The 23,346-nt window shown below is 41.3% G+C and overlaps 1 protein-coding gene across 11 annotated transcripts in view; it reads right to left on the bottom strand.

Annotated features, from left to right (window-relative positions):
- The window catches only part of DLG2 (discs large MAGUK scaffold protein 2), a 1,465,131-nt gene that overhangs the window by 493,707 nt on the left and 948,078 nt on the right, over window positions 1-23,346 (bottom strand). For all 11 annotated transcript variants that reach the window (XM_045020521.1, XM_045020529.1, XM_045020530.1 and 8 more), the window contains one exon: window positions 10,955-11,005. In XM_045020521.1, coding sequence (XP_044876456.1) covers window positions 10,955-11,005 — 51 coding nt within the window. The remainder of the gene's footprint in view (window positions 1-10,954; window positions 11,006-23,346) is intronic.

The raw sequence follows: 23,346 nt of genomic DNA, 5'->3' as shown, positions 1-23,346 counted from the left end.
GTAAGGAGATACTAGAGGAAAAGCCATAAGCTTAGCTAGGATTTGCCATGCATTGCATAAACTTCGCCCATCTGGAAGGACTCGTACTCAAGCTGTCTATATTATGCCTATTCTGGGAGGGAATACATTCATGCAGTTGGTCAGGAGTCCTGGGTTCTGCTCCGAGCTCTGCTACAGCTTTGCAGTATGACTTTGGGCAAGTTATCTAATCTCCTCCTCACCTCACTCCCAATTCATTAAATGCTAACAACAATAGCGCTATCAATAATCTATTTCATACGTCAAGAGGGATTAGAGGCTTACTCCAAGCCAGTATTTAGCCTCCCATGCCAACAATCCGAAATGAGACCAGAATGTGGAACAATTCGGTTTCAAACTCCAGATGTTGTATGTGGAGCAAGAAAGCAAATAGACCAATGGCCAGAACCCCCTTTCTTCTCTGCAGTAGTTCCACCTGTCATGCCCCAAGCTATTCCACCTTTCAGCACTTACATTCCAAAGTGATAAGTGCTCTAGAAGTATCCAGAGTTAGCTAGACAGACTCCCAGAGAAGATACCTCACTCCAACAAACAGTTCTTTCAGTGTGACAGCTACTGCCTCACAGGATAAGAATGAAGAGCAAGATTTTCAAGTGACTAGTTACCGTGGGTGCCCAGCTTAAGACTGGACTTGGATGGATGTTCAGAACTTTTTTGCAAGCCAGGCCTTTTCAAGGTGTCTCAAGTTTGGCAACTAAAAACCGAGGCATCCAAAATCACTAGTCACATCTGAAAATCTTGGCCAGACTATCTTAGTGTCATGGTAGTGGGACTGGCAGGAAGCCCTGAATAGCAGGTTCCTTCAGCTTCTCGTCCCACCAGTACCCTTCCTCTGTGAGGTGCAGTTGTTACTGGGAAGGCAGTTGACCTCCATAGTACCTAAGACTGTGGCAAGGACCAGTAATACCATAAAACAAGGTAAGAAGAAAGGCGGTGCAGAAAGCCTTCTTAAAAACCTCTTGTATCCTCTCTCTCTCTCTCTCTCTCTCAAGGGAGTATGGGTATCCCTTAGGTAAACTGTATTGCAGGCTGATTGCACTTGCACAAATAAGACTGGATTAGCATTTTATTTTCTTTAGCTGACGGTTCAGTTCCACACACAGATAATGCTCATTCTTGTGTAGGCAAGCTGTGCAGGGCCACTCTCTCTCTTTTGTAAAACACCCTTAGGTCACTACCCTGCCACAAGCCAGCAGGCAGGAAGGACTGGGTTTGTTTATTACATTAACTGTAGTCTGAGTTTGCCGAGAATAGATACCATTTGCTTTCACTAAGGAAGCATGTTAGGCCAGGTAAAGAAGCGGCATTTAAAAAAAGCACCCAATCAGAAAGCTGCAAAAGCAGGTGGTCTCCACAACAACAATGCACTTAAAGAAACACAGAGAGAACAACAGTGTGCATTGTGCAGAGCAACATGACTACTTGGAGGACACTAATTTTAGACGTTTTTTTTTTAAAACCATTATGTTTTGTGAGACCACTCTACTGTCAATAATCAGGTATGGACTTATGCACCCTGCACTTCTCAAAGGAGTCCAGTGCACACTGTTTTACAGTACGAGCTTTGTAAAGATCTGATGGTCTCTATCTTGAAAACCCATTTCTACCATTCTAGCTGTTCCTTGATAACTCCCTCAAGGCTGACATTTACTTGCTGTGAGCTGTAGAGGGGTGCATCCTCCCCATTGCAACACCTTCTGACCCCTTCTCAAAATTGAAGTCATAACATACTGCTGCCTGAACAAAACACAAATATGGCTGGTGTCTAGAGGCTTTAAAAAAAAAACCAAAAAGCAAACAAAAAAACAACAACACCTTAGACTTCGACCCTCACTTTCCAGACATAGCTCCCAGCTGACACCACATAAATACAAGAAAGACTCCTGCCAAAATCCAGACTGTAAATACAACTTTTACTTTAGCAGCTCATATGAGCTACACAAACCAGATAGGATTCTGTGCACTGTACAATGGAAAACATTCCAATTTCTATTGTTCTTCAATACTCTATGGAATGCATTTGGAAACTTCCTGGCTTTCACCAGGGAAGTCAGTGCTGAAAACAACATCATTAAATGAAGGTATCCTATCCCTGCACCTGTTGGACACAGGAGAGAAAAACACAGACCTCAGGTAGGCTCCTTACTACATCAGAAGCAGATGAGAATGAATTTGCAGTTGTCTCTTTTTATACAGGGCTGATTGTTTGTGAATCTTTGACCCTAAAATGTACTTAAGTTCAAAAGGTTCAACCTCTAGCTGACTATGTGACCCTGGCAGACCAGGTGCCAGCTCATGCCAGAGACAAAGGCCAATTCACTTGTGTATTACTATAGCTTAAAGTGATTGTTAAATGTATAAGAATGTGTTTGGTGTTTAAACTTCATGAAAACTAGTGGGATGTTACTTGCATTGTATTCACTTATCTGTATCCTGTTATAATGTACTAGCAAAAATTTACATTGTGTGTACCCCTGTAACTAAATAACCTATCCAATGAGAAAGAAACTTGGTGGAATGCAAATGAAGAACTTTAAGAGAAAAGTGCTAATTTCAAAGTAAGTGATCATTGTGTGTGATGGGAGGTCAAAGACTCCAAATGCATTCCTCACTCCGTCATCAAAGGAAAAGCCGTGTGGGTAGTGACACTGTCAATTTGTTTTCTGTGAGAAGAAGCGATGAATGTGGATTCAAGGAAGGATACTGCATCTCCAGACTATTTGAACTCTTACAGGGAAGTGTATCAAATGCAAAGCGGAGATTCCCAGAGACAACCTGGGCATGCTGAAAAGACTTTTGAGAAACTGGCAGTTTATTACATCACTGCCACCATTTGGCATTACGAACTATGGCTCATCTGTGCATATATTTTGTCTGCTTTAACCCCTCAATAACTCTCATTTCCTTTTCTTAGCTAATAAACCTTTAGTTAGTTTACTCTAGAATTAACTACCAGCCTTGTCTTTGGTGTAATATCTAGAGTACCAACTGATCTGGAGCAAATGAAAGGTCTCTTGGGACTGGGAACAACCTGATGTGATGTGACCTTTGCTATACGTTTCCCTTTACCACAAAGCCCAGTTTGTCTGGGTGGCAAGATAGACTGGAGCATCTAAGGGGACTGTCTGTGACTCTATAGTAAGACTGGTGTAGTGATCCAGGAGTTCACATTTGTTATTGGCTTGGTGAAATCTAATTACAGAACACACCACCAGCTAGGGTTGTCTGCCCTGTTTTCTGACAGTCTGCCCTGAGGTAAGCTCTCCAGACGGCATGACACACTAGACACCTGAATTCTGGGGAGCTCTGCAAATCCAACCGTGTCCAGGTTCCTCCAGCAATAATGCCCACATCGCCTCGGAGCCTGAAAATAAGAACCAAAACCATTTTCTGCTGAAACATGAATGCTGACTTCCGGAAGTGCTACTGAAATACATATTATACAGTTTCTTATAATTAAGTGAGGCAGATTTTCAACTTCTCTGTTGAGGAAGTCAAGATACAGATACTAAATAGAACACATCAGAATGATCTGACAAAGGTCTCTTTCTAATGGATTTTTTCCATAAAAATATTTTCTTGATGGAAAATACAGTTTCTGCAAAATCCCAAATTTCCACTGGAAAACTTTGAATTTCCCAACAGTTTTTGATTTTCCATCAAGAAAATCTAAACAACATATTTAAATGAGGCCAATCCAAATAAAAATGTTATTGTTCATTGAACTACATCAAAATGTTTATTTCAGTGAGGCTCAACATTGAACTGCATCCACCTGAACTGCTGTAGCGCCTCATGGGAGTTATATTTCAGGTGCATCATGAACTCATTCTTCTCTGTGGGCTGGGTTCCCTGGCTAGACGACCTGTCCCAAAATGCACCACAGTCTTCCCTTTGGTTGAACCATTTTGGGACATCATGAGAGAGTAAGAGAACTTCCAGGCAGCAGCATGACACTCAAAGAGACACATTTCAATGTTGTATCAAGAAAAAAATGAAATATTTCAATATTTCCAATTTTTCCCCCAAATTTTAAGCTCCACAAAAAAACTAGCTAATTTAACTTCTCATACTGACTTGGGATGAAAACAAAATGTCAAAATATTGGAATATCCTACAGGATGGAAATACCATTTTTTTAAAACTAACTCTACTAGTAACTAAGTGAATATATTTTTTTTAGCAAACCCGTAAAATGGACCAACTAAAATGGGGAAAAATGAAGTTCTCAACTCAAACCCTGAACTGGCCATGAACTATTTTAAAGGTTTATCTAACAACTCCCTGCCTCTCTCCTATCCTCTTCAAGGTCCCTTTCTGATATTTGCTGCTATGCTAGCAAAATCCATCATCGTTTCCTCAGCAGGTCTGACATTCATTGCCTTATCAGTTACCAGTCTGGGGAAAATCCTATTGTTCAGAAACCTGGGACAAACAGAAGTGCTGTCTAGGCTAATACAAGTGTCAGGTTTTCTGCCAGGCAGCTGAGGGTAGGTTGAGTGATGTTAGGCACTGTCTTACTGATTTACCAGGTAGAAGGGGAGGGCAGTTGAAGAGGATATGGAGCAAATAGCTCAGCTGCTTAAGGAATAGCAGCAGGGCCAGCTCTACTGTTTTTGCCGCCCCAAGCTGCGCGCCGAATTGCCGCCGCAGACAGCTGTCTTCAGCCAGAAGACAGAAGCTGTGCCGCTGACAGCTGAACATAGAAGCTACCGCCAAATTGCTGCCGCCGCAGAAACGCGCATGCCGCCCTAGCGGTGCACAGACTTCCCCCGTCATCCACGGCGGCGATTCGGGGCACTGCTTGGGGGGCAAAAACACAGGGACTGCCGCCCCTTGCAGATTGCCGCCCCAAGCACTTGCTTGGAATGCTGGTGCCTGGAGCCAGCCCTGGATAGCAGTGAGGTAGGGGCTAAGCAGAACAATAGGAATGAGTTACTCCTCAGAGAGCAGGGTGTGTAAAGAGGAGGACCTAAGCAGAGAAACTAGCAGAACTGCTAGTTAGAGGGGAGGGGGTTAGTCCCAGCTTATATCAACCACAGAAGTAATGCCTTGCAAGAGGGAGAAGAGGGAGGGAGAAGAGGGAGGGAGGGAGAAGAGGGAGAAGAGGGAGAAGTGCAGATCTGTCTCATTGTAATGTGTTGCCTATTAGTGGGCTGGACTGGGCTGATGGTGACCAGGAAAGGGAGAGATTGGATCTGTGTTAGGAAAGGATAAAATAGCAGAGATCCCTTTCTCCATGCTGCTGACTCTCATGATTATATCACTAGTTTCACAACATCTGGTGTTATTCTTAAAGTTTCAACTCCAGTAGTCACATAATTACACGAGAAACTTGACTTTCAAAGTTAGTCCCTAGCCTCGCTGGTTGCACAGAAACGCTGGAAAACATGAACCCTAAAATCTCAAAAACCGGAAGCCAAGTTCAAAAAATCATGAGATTTAACAAAAAATAATGCATTTGGGGTTTGACTCGTGATTTTTGAATGCTCAATCCTGCCCTCTTTGCCCAATAACTAGGAGACTCCAACTTGAATTGGGGAGAGAATTCCTCACAAGCAGAGGGGAAAGCTCCAAGTTTATCACCCACATATAAACAGGAGATGGTGCCTCCAAGCGTGGGTGCAATATCCTACTGGGAATTCCTGCAATTTGAATTTTCACAGTAGTGTACATGGGCTGGGCCGGTCTTTGTCTCTGCATTAAGGCCACCCATCCTGCCCTTTATCTTTGGCTTATGTTTAGCCCCCTGCCTAGTAGGCACCTGATGCATTTTTCAGCCCTGAAATAATGGAGGCCTAACTCCACTGCACCAATGTGAGTCATTCTATACAGCATCTCCTTTTTACTGTGTATTTATATTACTAAAGATAGAGGAAATACTATCTAAGGAATACTATCTAAGTGTGCTTTTGGGCACTGCAGTTTATTGCAACCTGCCTCAAGCACTATACTGCTGCTGGATCTGTATTTTATGTCCATAACTTAGTATAGAAAAATCAAATGATCTCTAAGGCGGCTGAAGCATTTAAACGTGTAAACTTTTTCGCATATTTGCTTGATACCTATTAATGTAATTTTGCTACATCAGTATGAACTAGAAGAGTAATATATATATAGACAGTGGGACAGATTCAAGGTATTAGCCAAAGAATGCTTGGTGCAGCTTAGGTAGGAGTATTGCACAAAGGTAGAAAAGAGAATGCATTTCTGTGGCTGGCTCCACACTCGGAGCTCCTGCACTTCCTGCCCCAGCCTGGGTCTCTAAAGGAGGGGAATCTGCCGGAGTCTGATGCCTAGATATACTAGATTCCCCAGCAGAGCGTGGGAGGACACTGCTGTACCCAACTCTTACACTACTGTTGGGACTGTGCCCCACTCTTCAGCTCGGTGGTTTCCACAGCATAACTATTCTCGCAATTTTAATCACAAGTCTCATAATATTTGGTATTTTTCTTAAACAGCCCCAGTTCGTGGAATCCTATGATTATGTGAGAATCTCAGCTTACATTCACAAAATAACAAAAAAAAGAAAAAAGAAAAGAAGAAGTAAGTTTGTGACACTCATGGTTAAAGAGAAAAGTTTGATAATATGACCCAAATGCAATTTAAAACCTAAAAGCCAGAAGGCAAATAAAAAGGAGAACCAATATCATAATTTGGGGGAGGGGGATTCATAGATGCCAAGGCCAGAAGGGACTATTGTGATTATCTAGTCTCACTCCTTGTGTAACACAGGCCATAGAACTTCCCCCATATAATTCCTAGAGCATCACTTTCAGAGAAACATCCTATCTTGATTTTAAAATGGTCAGTAATTGAGAATTCACCATGATGCTTGGTGAAGTTATTCCAATGATTAATTACTCTATTATTAAATATTTATGCCTGACTAATGATTTTTTCAACACTTCAAGAGAGAGTATTGCCAACGCCATGTCCCTATAGACTTTCCTCACAATCAATATTGCAACCAACTGGTGAACCACAGAAGAGTGCAACTTTGGCACTGCCAGGCTTATGGAATCTGGGCAATGCTTTGCAATGCAATCCGTGCCCAATCTCTGTTCCTTTAATTGTTACAATTAACAAAGCGGGGAAAAGCGTGGCTGCCCCAAGGGACGGCAATCCATTTTATTTTTTGTCTGGTAATCCTAAATTATTTTGTAGCTACAATTTAGGGATGCATGAGCAAGCTGGCAATTGTAAGTTTTACGAATGTATCATAAGTGAAATAAATAACTGATGACATTTAAATTACAGTAGCTCAGAATCTGCACTGAGAGGGGGAGCTTATTATGTTTGCTACTGATGTAGTATAGTTTTTGTATTTCCAAACCACTGGCCTAACATATTTTTGCAGCTTTGCCATTAAATGGAGAAGATTTTCCAATCTAATTTCAAGGGCTCTTTGTAGAGAAAATGGATAATTAATGTGAAGTATTTCTCACCTCTTCTGAAAACACTGTCACTGTAACATAAAGATATAACAAGCATTTAAAGGCAATCACTTTTATTTTCTCTCTCTCACAAAAACAGATGGGCCTCCTTTATCCTTCCCATTTCTGAAAAATAACACTGATAAGTGTCACTGAACATTTCAAGTAGTAAGAACAAGTAGCCACAGATTCAGCTGTTGCCAGAAAATGTTCCAAGTGTCCTCCACTAGAAACTATAACTGTGTGTGCAAATGCTTACCAAACATTTAAAATATAATAGGAATAATTATCTACGTTAGCATTGGCAAAAAACACACTGGTTTCTGTACTACGTAAGTTGATAACTTTACACATCTATTAAAAATGAAGTGGTACTCAAAATACTACTCAAGAGGCATGTGTTCTGTTCAGTGACCTTTGAAAACTCTCATCTAATAAATAGCTAGAGATGCCCAAATAGTTTGAGAAACCATAGATAAAATGTGCCTATACCTATTACATGTTCTATTGTGATGATACACAGGGAATGGCTCTTTCTGTGCTTTGCTTTAAAGCGCATAGGAAAACGTATCAATACAAATTAAAACTTGTGTCCCTTAAAAGCGTAACGGTTATGATATTCATGCTCCTAGACAATGAAAAGTGCAATATGCAGAAGTAGTAGTGTAATGAGTCATTTACTCTCAGGGCTTGTCTATACAGAGAGTTTAACCCTCAGCTTTTTATGTGCACCAGGTAATGAGTGGTACCAGTAATAGTGTGCGCATGGGATGATGTGTCCTCTGCCAATGAGCATCACTGTGTATACACAGGAGCGGTTTGCTGCAAACTGAGTGCATGGCATCCTCTGATAACATTCTATGGTCCTTTGCTACACTGCTGAGTGGTGTGTGTTTTGGGATTTTTCTTGGTGTGTATTGTGATATGCATAGCAGAAGCTAGCTAGTTAAAATTAAAATTCCCATGATTCATCTGCATCCATCCCATACTTTCTTTCTTGGAGGGCTACTTCCATTTTTGAATTGCTGTCAACCAGCATGGATCCAATCATTCTTCATGCCATTATGCTGGCAACCTCAGACACAGAGAGGCTGACTGAGCTGTATTTCAGCACTCAAAGCCAGATGAATTTGTCTTTCAACTGTGCCAGCCGCACCACCGAGCAGATGACATGGCAGGTACAGCAGCAGGAGCATCTCCAGTAGCAGGAGGGTCTTCAGCAGCTGTGGGACACAGATGAGGAAGAAGAGGAAGACATCAAGCACGTGATAGTGGAGGCCCAGTTCCTGGAACAGCTTCATAGCTTGTAGCATAGTTTCTGGGCTTGGGAAATCAGTGTGAATTGGTGGGAAAAGGTTGTTCTGCAGACCTGGGATGACCAACAGTCATGAGGGAATTTCAGGATGGGGGAGGCAGTCTTTCTGAAGATATGTGCTGAACTAACCCCAGAGCTACAATGGCCGTGCACCAACATGCAGAGCCACATACTCATGGAAAAGCAGGTCCCCACTGCCATCTGGAAGCTGGCTATCCCTGAATGCTACTGCTCTATAGTGAACCAATTTGGTGTGGTGAGATTGACTGTTGGGGCCATTGTCATTCAGATGTGTAGATGTGTTCAGATGGAAAAGATACTGTTGCACTGAGTTATACAGTTCAGTAATGCTCTGGTGGTTATTGATGGCATTGCACACATGGGCCTCTCAAATCGCCCCAGATTAGAGCTCAGAACTCATAAACAGAAAGCAGTATTTCTCCATGGTGCTCCAAGAACTTGTCGACCATCAAGGCAGGTTTACAGACAAATACTGAGTGGTTTGGAAGGATCCACAATGCTACGTTCTTTCAGAACTCAACTCTTTTTAATGTCATGGAGAAAGGACTGTTTTCTTCCAAGAACAATATAGACATCAATGGTGTGGCGATTGCTCCAGTTATCCAGAGACCCCGAGCTTATCCTCTGCTGCTGAGTAGTGTGCAGCTTCCATTGTTATGAAACCATTCAAAAGCTCCTTGGACCAAAGGCAGGAATTTTTAACTGCCACCTCAGTAGTTGCAGAATGGTAGTGGTATGTGCATTTGGAAGGGAGCTGGCATTGTTTTTGGAATAGGTTGTAAGCAGCAGAAGAAAGCGTCCCAAAGATTATAGCAGCATGTTGTATTTTGCACAATATTTGTCAGAGCAAGGGAGAACCCTTAGCAATGGGTGAGAGGTTTAGGTACGGAGACTTGCTCAGAGGTTTGAGCAGTCAGCAAGGCACCCAATGCAAAATGCAAACAGCCAGGGCAATATCATTGGGGATACCTATTGCTCTTATTTTGAGTCTCATGCCTGAAATTGTGCCACTGTATATCCAGCTATTTATACGTATATAGGGGTGGTGGTTTGGAAGTGTTTTGTACAAATCAGTGTTGTTTATGAGCAGTGGAAGTGCAATGTTGAGGCAATTCCTATTTTATCTTATGTCTTTGCCTATACGTGCTTGTAAAACCTTATAGATAAGAGCAAAGTTCATTATTTTCTGTGTAAAACGAACTAACTAAATGACTTAGTCCTATTGACTTAGTCCCCATGTAGACAAGCCTTTACTAGCTATTTAAGAATAGGTAGTTACCTTACAGGCTTTTGCTCATGTAACATCGTCACATTTTGATCAATCAGGCCTTGCTTTCCATTATTTATATAGAAAGTAGCCTGTTTATACTAGTTTAAAGATAATTGAAAGAGGTCTGTAGTCTACTTCTGCAGTCTAAAAAAAAAAATAGTTACGTAACCAGCAACCAAACACATGTCACTGAGGCTAGGAAGACATGATGCAAAGTGACTCCTAAATCTACACTTTTTCCAATGCTGTGTTTAAATTGCACAGCTAACAATACAAGGTTTCAGTTCTAATACCACACACAGTTAATACTGATAAGAAATAAGTCTGTACAAATATTGTCCATGCCTTTATACATACACATGTATACATACAGGACCCTGCTTTTACACAGTTGCTACAACATTACAATTTGAAAGGCTGTTAATTATCTTTCTATAAAGTGCTTACCTGTGCTAAATTTCTTCTTTCCTCCTGAACAGACAAAAAAGTCCAGGAAGCTAAAAGTGAGGAAAACTTTCCATACTTCCAGCTTGAAAAGTACAAAGAAAAATAATCGCTGCACCCAGATGTTCCATCACCTGATGGTCTTTTCTGAGTACTCAGATCTCAACGCCATGTAATAGTTATGAATAGGAAAAGCATTCAGGACCCTGACATGCAAACATGTGAAAGGCTGACGCTGCTGATTTCTCATATTTACAAACTATTGGACAAATCCTGAAGTCCTCACTTAAAATGGAAAATGTTATCTGACTAAGGAATTTAGAATTTGACCTTTAATGATATTATTTCAGCATAATTGCATTATTTGTGCTACAGAAAATCAAATTTTCACTGGTTTCTATAATACAAAAAACATTTCATACTTACCCTCTCCAATGTAATTTCTTCAAATTCATATTCGATTTCTGTTCCATTGACCTAAGAAAGCATGTAACAGAAAATCCATTAGCAGTGCATTGAAGGTACTTAGGCAATAAACCACATATTTTACTCTTGAATGTATACACTTATGTCTCATTACTTTGCGAGAATACAGCTTTCAAAATAAAAGGTCTGGTCCTGCAAGTCTTCCACACTCAAACACTTGATTTGCCTCCCGTTAAAGTCACTGGGAAAACTCCCATTGACTTGAATCGTGCAGGATTAAGGCCTGAAAGCCCAGTTGAATCAATGGTAGTTGTGTACATGGCAGACCTGAAAGACAGGTTGCTGAGATACATCATTTGAGTTTACTTATTAAGAGTCTACTTTGTGGACTTGACACAAATATTTAAATACTTTCCAAGCTGTACAATTCCATGGGAAAGCATCTCTAGAAGTTCTTGCCACAAATGGCAGAAGGGCTATTAATTATTCACTGCCTTACAAGCTCAAATACACTATGCAACAATATTGACTGCCAGATGAGAAATTCATTGTTCTTATTGGAAAAATAATTCACTGATAAACACACTGAAATACAGCATCTTGTTTACAACACTAACCTAGGGCAAAAACATGGCAGAAGATCTTTACAATGGACATATGAATCACAAAAAATATTAACATGCCAATTTGTTTCCTCAATTTAATTTGAATCTGAAAACAAATTAAATTGTACAAAATGCAAAAGTACTGAAATGGGATGTGCCAGGCAAGAAATTATTCAATAAAATGCATGTTACTAGTTGAAGTAGTGGACAAGGACATGGATTTTCTCTGCAGCCTTGTGAAAGCCCACTTAACCTCTCTTCCTCATCTGTTAAATGGAGATAATACCCTGAAGAGGTGTCCGCTGGTTGTGCAGATTAATCAAGGTTAGTTAAGTGTCTTGTAAATATAAAGTGTAAAGAAGTATAATAAATAATCTCTTAAAAGAACTGTTACTAAAATTGCTTCCTTCCTCATTTTTATCATATAAAATAAATCGATTGGAATATAAATATTTTACTTACATTTCAGTGTATAGTATACAGAAGTTATTGTCTGTATGAAATTTTAGTTTGTACTGACTTCAGTAGTTTTTATGTAGCCTGTTATAAAAATAGGCAAATATCTAGATGAGTTGATGTCCCCCCGGAAGACCTCTGCATAACTCTGTTTGAGAACCACAGCTCTAATGTATGTATGTAGGTATTTCTAATGTGAACATCGCTATCAGGCTCACAGGTCTACCAAACAAAACCTTATGCATTACTATAAAATATTTCACTTTCATTAAAGGAATGCATATTGGCCTCAGAATTGTGCAATAATCTCAGGTATTCTACATATTTTTAATGATGTAGATATGTTTTCACCTGTGATCCAAGCTTTGGTAAATCCTGAATGCAATAATATAGATTTACAACCCCAGAACCCTCCCCCACCCAACCCCCCAAAAACATAACACTAACCAACCAAAAAATCCAAATCAAAACAAAAAGGTCAAAAACACAAGTTAAACAAAATATAGCACTGACGAATAAAATGCTTCAGTCATAAAGTGTGTTTCTTTTTCTTATACTGTTACCTATAATACTTATTACATGACCTGATTTACTAATCATATTACAAAGTGGAGAAATATTAGCAGAAACATTCCTATAAGAAATTTAGTCTTCTGTGTTTACGGCGCTTCACTGTGTACCCAGACCAATCGCCCTGCCATGGCTGCCCCAGATGAGAGGGGCCAATGCCGAGCTCGTAAGATGGAATCTGTCCTTCCAGGATTATGAGATGGAGGTGGTCCATGTTAAAGGGGACTGCAAATGTTATAGCTAATGCTTTGTCCCTGAGTGCGGGGCCTGAACTTCCCCAGGTTACTGGCTAAAGTGACCCTGCTCAGTTCGGTCTCGAAGGGGGAAGAGATGTGATGAAGTGGGGATCTTCCCTTGTTATGTTATATGTGAGTCTTACTGTTTTGCATGAATGCTATGTGTGCCTCGGTTTCCTGTGTATTGCACCAACGTCTAGGCGGTGGGAATAAGCGTGTGTGACTTTTGTGGGGGTTAATCCAGCTGCTTTCATGGATGCTATGGTCGCCCCTCCGTAACCTCAGACCCAGGAGGGGGATGCAACCTGATGACTCTTGGCCCAGGAAGCGAGACAAAGTCCGGAGGAGGAGCAACAGGCAGGGCAGGGGCCAGGCAGCTGGAAGTAAGTCAGTCTTGGCTGGCTTGGGGCTCAGGGGGAGGACCAGAGCCCTGGCTCCGGGCTCTCCTCCCCCTCAAGATGGACTTGGCTGAAAGTCACTGATTTCTGTGCTAACAACATAAGAATATAAGAACGGCCATACTGGTCCATCAAGCCCAGTATCCTGTCCTCTGACAGTGGCCAATGGCAGGTGCCCCAAGAGGAATGAAACAGGTTATCATCAAGTAATCCAGGCCCTGTCACCCAATTCCAGCTTCTGGCAAACAGAGGCTAGGGACACCATTCCTGCCCATCATGGCTAATAGTCACTGATGGACCTATCTTCAAGTTCTGCCCTAAGCTGTGTTCCTGTCAACTAATAAACCTTCTGTTTTACCAGCTGGTAAAACATAAAGATGTTGCTTCACTATTATATAGGAAGCATACTGATACTGGAGAATTAATAGCTATTCCTAGGGTTTTGTCCTTTTTGACAAACAGTAATAAAATCAAAGCCATCTGCATGGCTCCGTTTTGATGAATATTTCTTTTATCTTAAATTATTTAGGCAGGCGGGGAAGTCAAATCTATGTCTTCAATTTATCAGTCTTGCTCCGTAAGGTTTTTCTTTGCTTCACTGCTTACAATCACTTGTCCTTTGCATTAAAATCTTATTAATGCAGCAAAACGGAGTGGAGGGGGTGGGGAAGAAGGTCTTTAAAAGGAAACAATCCTTTATACAAAAAGGAATGAAAAAAGCACAGACTGAATATCCAGCCAGTATTTGCGCACAAACAGGATCCTTATTATGACAGCCTAAGGGGATTTAATTTGATCATCCACAATCTTAGCAGAAAAAATAAAATGTCTTCAGTTCATATCTCCTTAAAGCATGATTCTCATAGCTGACATCAGGTTTCATAACAGTGAAGGTCAAGTATATGGCTAATCTTGGTCTAAACTTTTTTGTTGCTGTTGTGTGTATTTATATATATATATATATATATATACACACACACACACACACACACCCTCCAATTAATGTCTTTGCATCCTCCAATTAATGTCTTCCCTTTTCCTCCTGACTGTAGATAGAACCCCTATGCAGGAAGCCCCATCTCCTGTGATAATGTCTAAGTAGGTCAGCAGCAGCTGCCTGAAGAGGTTGACACAGATAGTCTCCTACAGTACCATCTGTCTGTATCCATCTGCTGTCTCCTGTCTTATACTTGGATTGTAAGTGCTTTGGAGCAGGGACCAACTATTTGTTCTGTGTTTGTACAGCACCTAATACAGTGGGGTCCTTGTCTATGACTAGGGCTGCTAAGTGCTACAGTAATGCACATAATAAATAAGGCTGGATATATTAAATAAAAGTCATGGACAGGTCATGGGCAATAAAGAAAAATTCAGGGAAGCCCATGACCTGTCCTAGACTTTTACTAAAAATATCCATGATAAAATGGGAAGGGTCTGGGCAGCTGAGGGGTGGCTAGATACCATGGGGGCTCAGAGGTCCAGGGACCTCCTGTCCCACTACGGTGGCTGAGAAGTGGCCAGGGTCTCCCTACCCCGCCGTGGTAGCCGGGGAGCTGTGGGGGTACCCGTCACCCACAGCAGCTGGGAGCTGTGGGCTAACCCACTTGCCCGCTGTGGCTGGGAGCTGCGGGGTACCCACCTGCCTGCGGCAGCTCAGAGTTGTGGGGTACCCCTTCTGCCCATGGTGGCTCAGAGCTTGGGGGACCCGCTGTCTCAGGCGGTGGAGGTACCACACAGCTCCCTGCAGTTGCAGAAGGCGGCGGGACCCTGCAGCTCCCAGCCACCGGGGCTGAAGTCACAGAGATTCCGTGACTTCCACAACCTCTGTGACATAATCACAGCCTTAATAATAAACAACAAAGGAAAGAACAGATGTTATATCAAGAGCTGGGTGAAACTCGGCTGGGTGAAATTTCCATTTGCAGGGATTAGTATGAATCTATTTTCCAGATCTGAGGTTCAGATTCCAACAGAAACTCAAAGCAAAATTCACCACCAAGTTCTGCCTGATTTCAGATGGAAGCAAAAGATCCAAAACTATACTTCATGTGGCTTCCCCCTGAGAAAGTCAGTATTTACAGATTTGTTTGAAATTCTTCTGGCTCAGTGAACCTGGCCAGAGTTGTGGTTTGTAACAAAACCTGACACCAGTTATGTATTCTTCTGATTTCATTTCTAAAGATTTAGCTGTGGTAAATAAAGGGAGTATGATGGCATGTGTGGAACTGAGTGATGATGGCATGTGTGAAACTGGAAATTCAAGGATTTTATTTGGCTTTAGATGGGGTTTGATGTGAGATGACTACTGATTTGCACACATGTGAACTGGCTGTGGTTAGTGTGCACTAGGTTTGTAAGTGTGAAGACTGTTGTGGTCTGTATTGCATGAATTAGGTTAGAAACCAGCTGCTTTCTTTCTATGTACGGTGTGTGTATCTATATATATAGATACACACAGATGGATCTAGATCTAGATCTAGATATTCATTCCTAGGGATATGGTACACGACCATTAATATGGAATTAAAGTTTAGAGATCTATCAAACTATGGCAGAAACTCCTAATACCAAGTATAGTCTTTTTTTCTAAAGCCTCAAACTTTAGAAAGCCAACATTTGAACAACACACCATATGACCTTCAAATATCAGATATTCATAAACATATCTCCAACTTCTGTTTTGCTGCTGAAAATGAATTGCTAAGACTCAAAAAATAAAAAATGTAATGGACAAATTCTCTAGGCGGTTCTGAATAGAGCAAAAGTAGATGAGTCATGGCACATAAAAGGAAAACAAGAACTAGTATAACAGAGTAGCACAGATGACTCTTGGGCAGATAACTTCCAAAATGCACACACCATCATGTGTGCATTGAAACGCAAGCACAAGACCATGTGAGCTAATATCGTATGGTAGTGCACGCAAGTATGTTCAGGGAGTGTCACAGACCCAAAGATTTTGCTTATACATCCATAAAATATTCAATATTATGTATAATTCCAACCCAAGCCCATTATCATTATTAATATTATCAATTTATATTACAGCTATGCTGAAAGGCCCCAATCAGGATTGGGGCATTCTGGTACCGGATGCTGTACAATCACAGAAAGTCCCTGTCCCACAGAGCTTACATTCTAAGAAATGCACCTTAATTTATAAAACAAAGATATCCATACTGTTTATAAAAAATAGTAGCAATATCAGACGGTTTCACAAGAGAAAACCCTATAATCTTCATGTGCCTATAGTCTATAAATGTGATTAGCTCACCACTCTATGCATCTGAGGTATAAATTACTGCAACTAATTTTAGGTCCAGCCCTCTTATGGTTGCTGCAGAAGAGAGGAAAGCCAAGTATCAATGCTAAGTTTCACAGCTTGACGACACTCATATATTTGAAGCCCTAGTTATTATTGGGGGATTTTTCCCAAATGCTTGGTCAGAACATGGTTACTTTTGGTCAAGAGATGTATGGTATAATAACTGCCTGGGAACCGACACTAGAGTGACCACATGTCCCAATTTTATAGGGACAGTCCCAATATTTGGGGCTTTGTCTTATATAGGTGCCTATTACCCTCCACCCCCATCCCGATTTTTCACACTTGCTGTCTGGCCACCCCAACCGTCACTCAAGGGACACTACCAACAGTGCCTTAGAACTGATGTAACTTGACATTCTAACAAGCAAACATGGGCCAAAGAAAGCCACCTCTTACTCTGAGGTGAGCATGAGAGAGGGAGGAACAAAACAGGTCAGAGATGGTAATTACACACAATGGCTTAGACGTGGATAAAAGTTGTCAAGTGTTTGACATTTAGCCCAAGCTATCTCACTCCACGAAGATATGTAATTGATCTTGCGTCTTTCCTCAAAAGGTGGTTAGTTTGTGTGCTTTAAGGGGAGTTTTACTATTTATGATTGTTTGAAGGGGACTAAAGTAATGTTGGATGAATTATTTACTTATCAGAAATTAGCTATGTTTTTAGTAGATTATGCTAAATTTCTAACTCAGTGAGAATGTTGTTCTACCCAAGCTTCAAAGTACCCAGGATTCAAAGTACTCAAAAATGTTTTGTGCAGATAAATTCATAATAGCAGGGGCGGCTCTAGCAATTTCGCCGCCCCAAGCACGGTCGCACTCCGCAGGAGGCGCTCTGGCGGTCGCCGGTCCAACGGCTCCGGTGGACCTCCTGCAGACATGCCTGCGGAGGGTCCACTGGCCCCACGGCTCCGGTGGAGCATCCGCAGGCACGCCTGCGGGAGGTCCACCGGAGCCGCGGGACCAGCGGACCCTCTGCAGGCACACCTGCGGGAGGTCCACCGGAGCCACCTGCCGCCCTCCCGCCAACCGGCAGAGTGCCCCCCGCAGCATGCCGCCCCAAGCACGCGCTTGGCATGCTGGGGCCTGGAGCCGGCCCTGCATAATAGCACCTGGTACATTTATTGCACTTCTGTAATGGCAAAAATCACCCAGTCCTGGGGTTTATAAAATTAGATGAGGCATGTTTATAATCACCCAGACATGCTCTGCTTATCTTTTTTTTTTTTTTTTTTTTTTTTTAAACTGATAAACTAAAATACTGTACCACTGGGATGATAAAATATAAGGATGTTATCATGCTTGTATTGTGGATAAAAAGGCATATGAAAAAGGTGATATCAAAAACATGCTCTTGGAATTTTATGAAGTGATATTGATATCTTGGGACTGTTACACTTATGATTTGCCCTTGTCCTTCTATTAATATTGACATAAATCAAAGCTTCTTGTTATGTTTAGTCTTATTTTCCAGAGGGCAATGTTTTGGCTAAAGCATGAGCACATCTGCAGACTTTTGCTAAAAATTAATGTTCAGTTTTATGATAGCTGAAAAACTGTCAAATTGATTATCTGGAGTGAGATATCTACTTTTATTAGCAATTAGCTATTACCAGTCAGAAAACTAGTTCCCTACACCAACTAGGTCCAATTTTAGTCTATACTAGTTCTATTTCTTTTGGCTGCATGGCCTCAGTAATTGTCTTTGCACCCCATCCTTTATACCCTACAAGACTGCCAAATTAATGTTAGAGAAGTGATCATAGGGCAGGTTTGCGCTTTAAGAATTTTTCATTTTGCTGCATAATCTTTTTTAATTTCACAGTTCTAGCTGGCAGTATCATAGACATTTTTACACACTTTTGGGAATGAAAATTAAAAAGTCCTTCATGATTTCTGCAATCAAATGAATGAGGTCAAAATATTCCTCCAGTTATCATTTATCTTTGGCTGCACTCCTTCATTAATCTTCAGAACTACTTTATAGTTGGCAAAAAAATGGCTAATCTCTTTTCTTCACTTTTTTTTGGGGGGGGGGGAAAGGGGGGAGTAAAGTGTCTTTGCCTCTATCCACAAACATATAGAAATAGTCTACTAAATTATTTGGTAATATTATCAAGGACAACAATCGGCTTTCAAATATGATTCTGCTTTTTCCAAGTACCATAGAGAGCTTGCCAGAAAGTTGTCAGATCAATCCTCATTTTCAAAGACAGACTGAGTGCATTTTTATGTTCTTCCTAGCCAAGATTCCAGGCATTTCTTTTTAATCTCAGTTTGTAACATTCCACATCCTCTTCTCCCCCCCGCCCCACCTTCATTTCCTTTAGGAAACAAAGAGGCAATTTGTTAACCCCCTCAAAGGGAAGAATAAATTACATATGTTAAAGCTTTTCTTGCCTGTAAAACCACAAGACAAGCTGTTATATAAAGATACAAGTATGGAAGAGAATAAAAATAAATAAATACTCACTTTATGGTTCTTAAATATATATATACACAGTACATGGCACCAAGTGTGGGGCTCTCTCAGGCTTCAGCAACACAAACCCCTCTACCTGGTAACTGCAACCATCAACTCCACTGCCTCTGCCAAGCTAAAGAAAATTGATACTTGTGCAGAGGGCTACAGTACACACAGCAACAAACTTGTTCATCACATACCAGTTATGGTGGAAGAGATCACCTTTGACCTCATTGCAAAGTTAGCAGGGTTCACAGAAGTTTCAACTGTTAGTCAACAATCTAATGATTTGCTGCTGCAGGGTCATTAAGAATAAACTGTATGCTGCTCATATGACTTCCTCTGTCAAATGGGAGAAAGTTAAGGCCTTTTATTCATTGATCATTCTTTCTTCCTCACATGCTGCTTCTCTCTGTTTCTGCAACCCTATGCCGCCCACCTCTTCTCTCTGGAAACCTCATCCATTCATAAAATGATTGGTACAACCCCTATATAATTGATTCTCAAATCTCTCTCTTTTCCCAGCCACCCTCCCTTTACCCATTCGCACATCTCCAAATGTCTCCAACTTCTCCTCCTGGATGCTCTGCTGCAATCAAACTCATTTTTACCACAATGAAATCTGTTTTTCTTCCTAGTCTTCATGCAGCACCTTTTCTTTGCACCCTCCACAACTCCCCATTGCTCAGTTTCACAACCTCTGTATCTTCTTTGACTTTTCATTCCTTTTCACATTATGTCAGGACTTGTGTCCTGTTGCTTCATCCTCTTCAATATCCCCCAAATCCTCCATCAAATCACTAGCTTTGATCAATTCCTGCTCTGATTACAAGATTCTTCACCTTTCTGAGCTGCCTGCATCTCACTTCTTCCTCTCTATCCAATTCCGCCAATAAAACCATCTTCTCTCATAGCTCCCCTTAAGTCATTGCTACTACATCACCTCCTCACCTTGCATCTCTTCACAAACTTAATTTCACCAAAAATTTAACCCAATCTTTGAATATCTTTATTCTCATTTCATCTTAGTCTTTCCATTGCCCACCCTCCTCACAATCCCCTCTCCTTTGACTACTTTCATTCTCACTTTTGCTTCTTCTTTTATGCTGTCTCCTCTGACTGGACAAGTCTCTTACTCCCTGCATGAAGACTGCACTATAATTCAGATTACTCCCATGCAAGTCCTCCCAAGTACCCTTGCTACCTTAACCTCTTCACCAGTAATCTCTCCACTTCATCAACTATTACACTGGTTTTTGTCTTGTCTTCATTGTCTATATTGTATGGATTGTAAGCCACTCTGGAGGATGTGTATTCCTTCATGTTTGTAAAGCACAATTAAATATACATAATGATGAAGAAGAATTTTACTCTCAGCCTCACCATGACTAAATCCATAAGAGCTTCCTCTACAACCCATAAGCATGTAGTCCAGGGGTTCTCAAACTGGGGGTCGGGACCCCTCAGGGGGTCGTGAGGTTATTACATGGGGGGTCGCGAGCTGTCAACCTCCACCCCAAATCCCACTTGCCTCCAGCATTTATAATGGTGTTAAATATATTAAAAAGTGTGTTTAATTTATTAGGGGGGTTGCACTCAGAGGCTTGCTGTGTGAAAGGGGTCGCCAGTAAAAAAGTTTGAGACCCACTGTAGTCACATTTTATCTAGCTGAATGAACCAATGTAGGTATTCACAACATAGTTTATTACACAGGCTTATGCTGTTGAAACATCACTTAATGCATTTTCCTTGATGATTTCTTGAAATCCCTAATATCCCTATATCTTAAAGCTCTTCTGTAGGATATCTTTAACTTACTTACTAATGGTCACTGCTGACTACTAAAACATACATTGATCACTATATTTTCTCAGATAGAACAGAGACAGATTTGTTTCCACAATCACGTCATTCAGTTCACACGCAGCAGCCATTTCCAGAAGTACATTGAGCAGAACTGGGTACTAGTTTTCTTTCAATGACATTTGGCCTTGGAAAAGTATTCAGAACTTTCACAGTAAAAAGGAAAGCAAGTCTCAAGTAAATGACTTTGCAGGTGTTCAATATCACCAGGTTTCTCTTGTGTGCCATTCATTGCATTTACTAGACAGCTTCATAACTGTTTTCACTAAGTTTCCTCCACTCTGTTCTGTACTTCTGATATTATTGATGCCCCAACGTAAGATTAAGCATAAACTTTCAGTATGTCAAGATCCATCACAATTCTTAGAGCACTATCCATCAGTTTTTCAATTTCTACACACATACATTTCTAGAAGTACATCAGCACTTTAAGATCACAATTTATGTACAAAATACTCAACGGGAGTTGCTACTGTTTCAATGACCTTGCTTCGTCAACTAAGAGTGCAAAGTAAAGGTGTCCTTGGACTTATTTGGCTATTCTTTTCCAAATGGTAAATGCTATTTGTCATTCAGAGATTAGTAATTTTCTTTGGAATTACAATGTTTAAGAGCCAGAGAATAATTTAAAAACAAAACCACATCAACTGAGTTTATTAAATCAGATAAGCACCTGGTCAATGTGGAGTCTACTCTACATTTACAAATAAATCCACCCCATATCAACTGACAAAACCTTGAACCAATGAAAGCAGACAGATGTATTACACTGAAAATGTACCAAAGCTAGGAATGAATTACAACTTGATGTGGTATCTCTCATACCGATAAAACGATAAGTCATCATGAACATTCCCTTGCAGCTTGGACAAACTCACATCTTCATATAACATGAACCAGTCCCAAACTCACACACCTTTTTTATTTTAAGTAAGATTATCTAGTCTCCTGCCCCTTGTTATACTACAAACTTCCCAGCTGGAAGCATATTAAAACCCTGAGACTAACTGTATAAGACACAGGGACTCAGGGCATTGAAAAAAGGGGGATGCCAAGGGAAAAGTTTCCAGCATACAGTCTCTATCTAAATTTTAAAACTCTGCCCTTAGTAACTGAGCGGCTTCAAAACCTTTCCCATTTTCCATAGATAAGGTTATCTGTATAAAGAATAATGTAATGCAGATCCTAGAGTTACATTATTGAGGTATGTAAGGCCACTGAGAACTTGTTAAGGGTGACCATCAGACTGTATTTATGTACAAATAGAGCAGCAGCCTCACATAGAGTTGCACAAATGAAGTCTAGTTGCCAGGTTTTGGCCGCCTCAATTCTAGAACACCATTACCAATGCAAAGTTGTTCCCTTGAGTGCTTTTTGGTCTTCAAATGCTTTGTGCAATCCTATTTTAGATATGACTCAAATGGTGGAGCTTACTCTGCTTTCCTTGTGTGGTTATTCCACAATCTAACAGATGTTACTACTAGTAAATTATTTCTGATCCTCATCCTAAACTTTCCTTTGTTTAATTTACCCCCCCTTACTCCTCATTATACCACCAGCCCTTCCCCACCATTCCCACAGCCTTGAGCAACTCAGAACATCCTTATCTCAATTTTGCCTTCTAATGGGAACACTACTACTTAATGACCATGTTCACAGGGGTTCTGTGAAGGTTAATGACTGTAAAGCATCTTGAAGATGTCACATTTTTTACATGTGCCTAATATTATTATTGTAGTTGAACTGGTTTGCCCAATACACTGTTCAAACCTCTCATCACTCATGTTACCCTTTAATAAGCGACAAAGAATCCTATGGCACCTTATAGACCAGGAGTCGGCAACCTTTCAGAAACAGTGTGCCGAGTCTTCAGTTATTCACTCTAATTTAAGGTTTTGCATGCCGGTAATACATGGTAACGTTTTTTAGAAGATCTCTCTCTATAAGTCTATATATTATATAACTAAACAAGTGTTGTATTGTAAAATAAACAAGGTTTTCAAAATGTTAAAATTAAATTAAAATCTTGATCTTACGCTGCCGGCCTGCTCAGCCCGCTGCTGGTCTGGGGTTCTGTTCACCTAGGCCGGCAGCGGGCTGAGTGGGGCCTGTGGCCGGGACCCCGGCTGGCAAGGATCCGGCAGCCAGAACCCCAGACCGGCAGCGGGCCGTGCAGGGCCAGTGGCCGGGACTCCAGACCAGCAGTGGGCTGAGCGGCTCAGCCCATTGCCGCTCAGGGGTTCCATCCGCCGGCTCCTGCCAGCCAGGATCCCGGCTGCTGGACCTGCTCAGCCTGCTGCCAATCTGGGGTCCCGGCCCTGCCCACATACAGTGGGTACCTACCTTCTCCCTGGTTCTGGCCCATTCTCTTCCTCTCTCTGCACTGAGCTGAGGGTGGGAGGGCACTGAGCACAGGGCTGGGGGTGAAGGGTCTGGCCAGGAGCTAGAATGAGGGAGGGGGCTCAGGGTTGG

This window comes from Mauremys mutica, chromosome 1 (assembly GCF_020497125.1).
Source record: "Mauremys mutica isolate MM-2020 ecotype Southern chromosome 1, ASM2049712v1, whole genome shotgun sequence".
In the NCBI taxonomy this organism is placed as follows: Eukaryota; Metazoa; Chordata; order Testudines; family Geoemydidae; genus Mauremys; species Mauremys mutica.
This window is presented reverse-complemented; position numbering and strand designations above follow the sequence as displayed.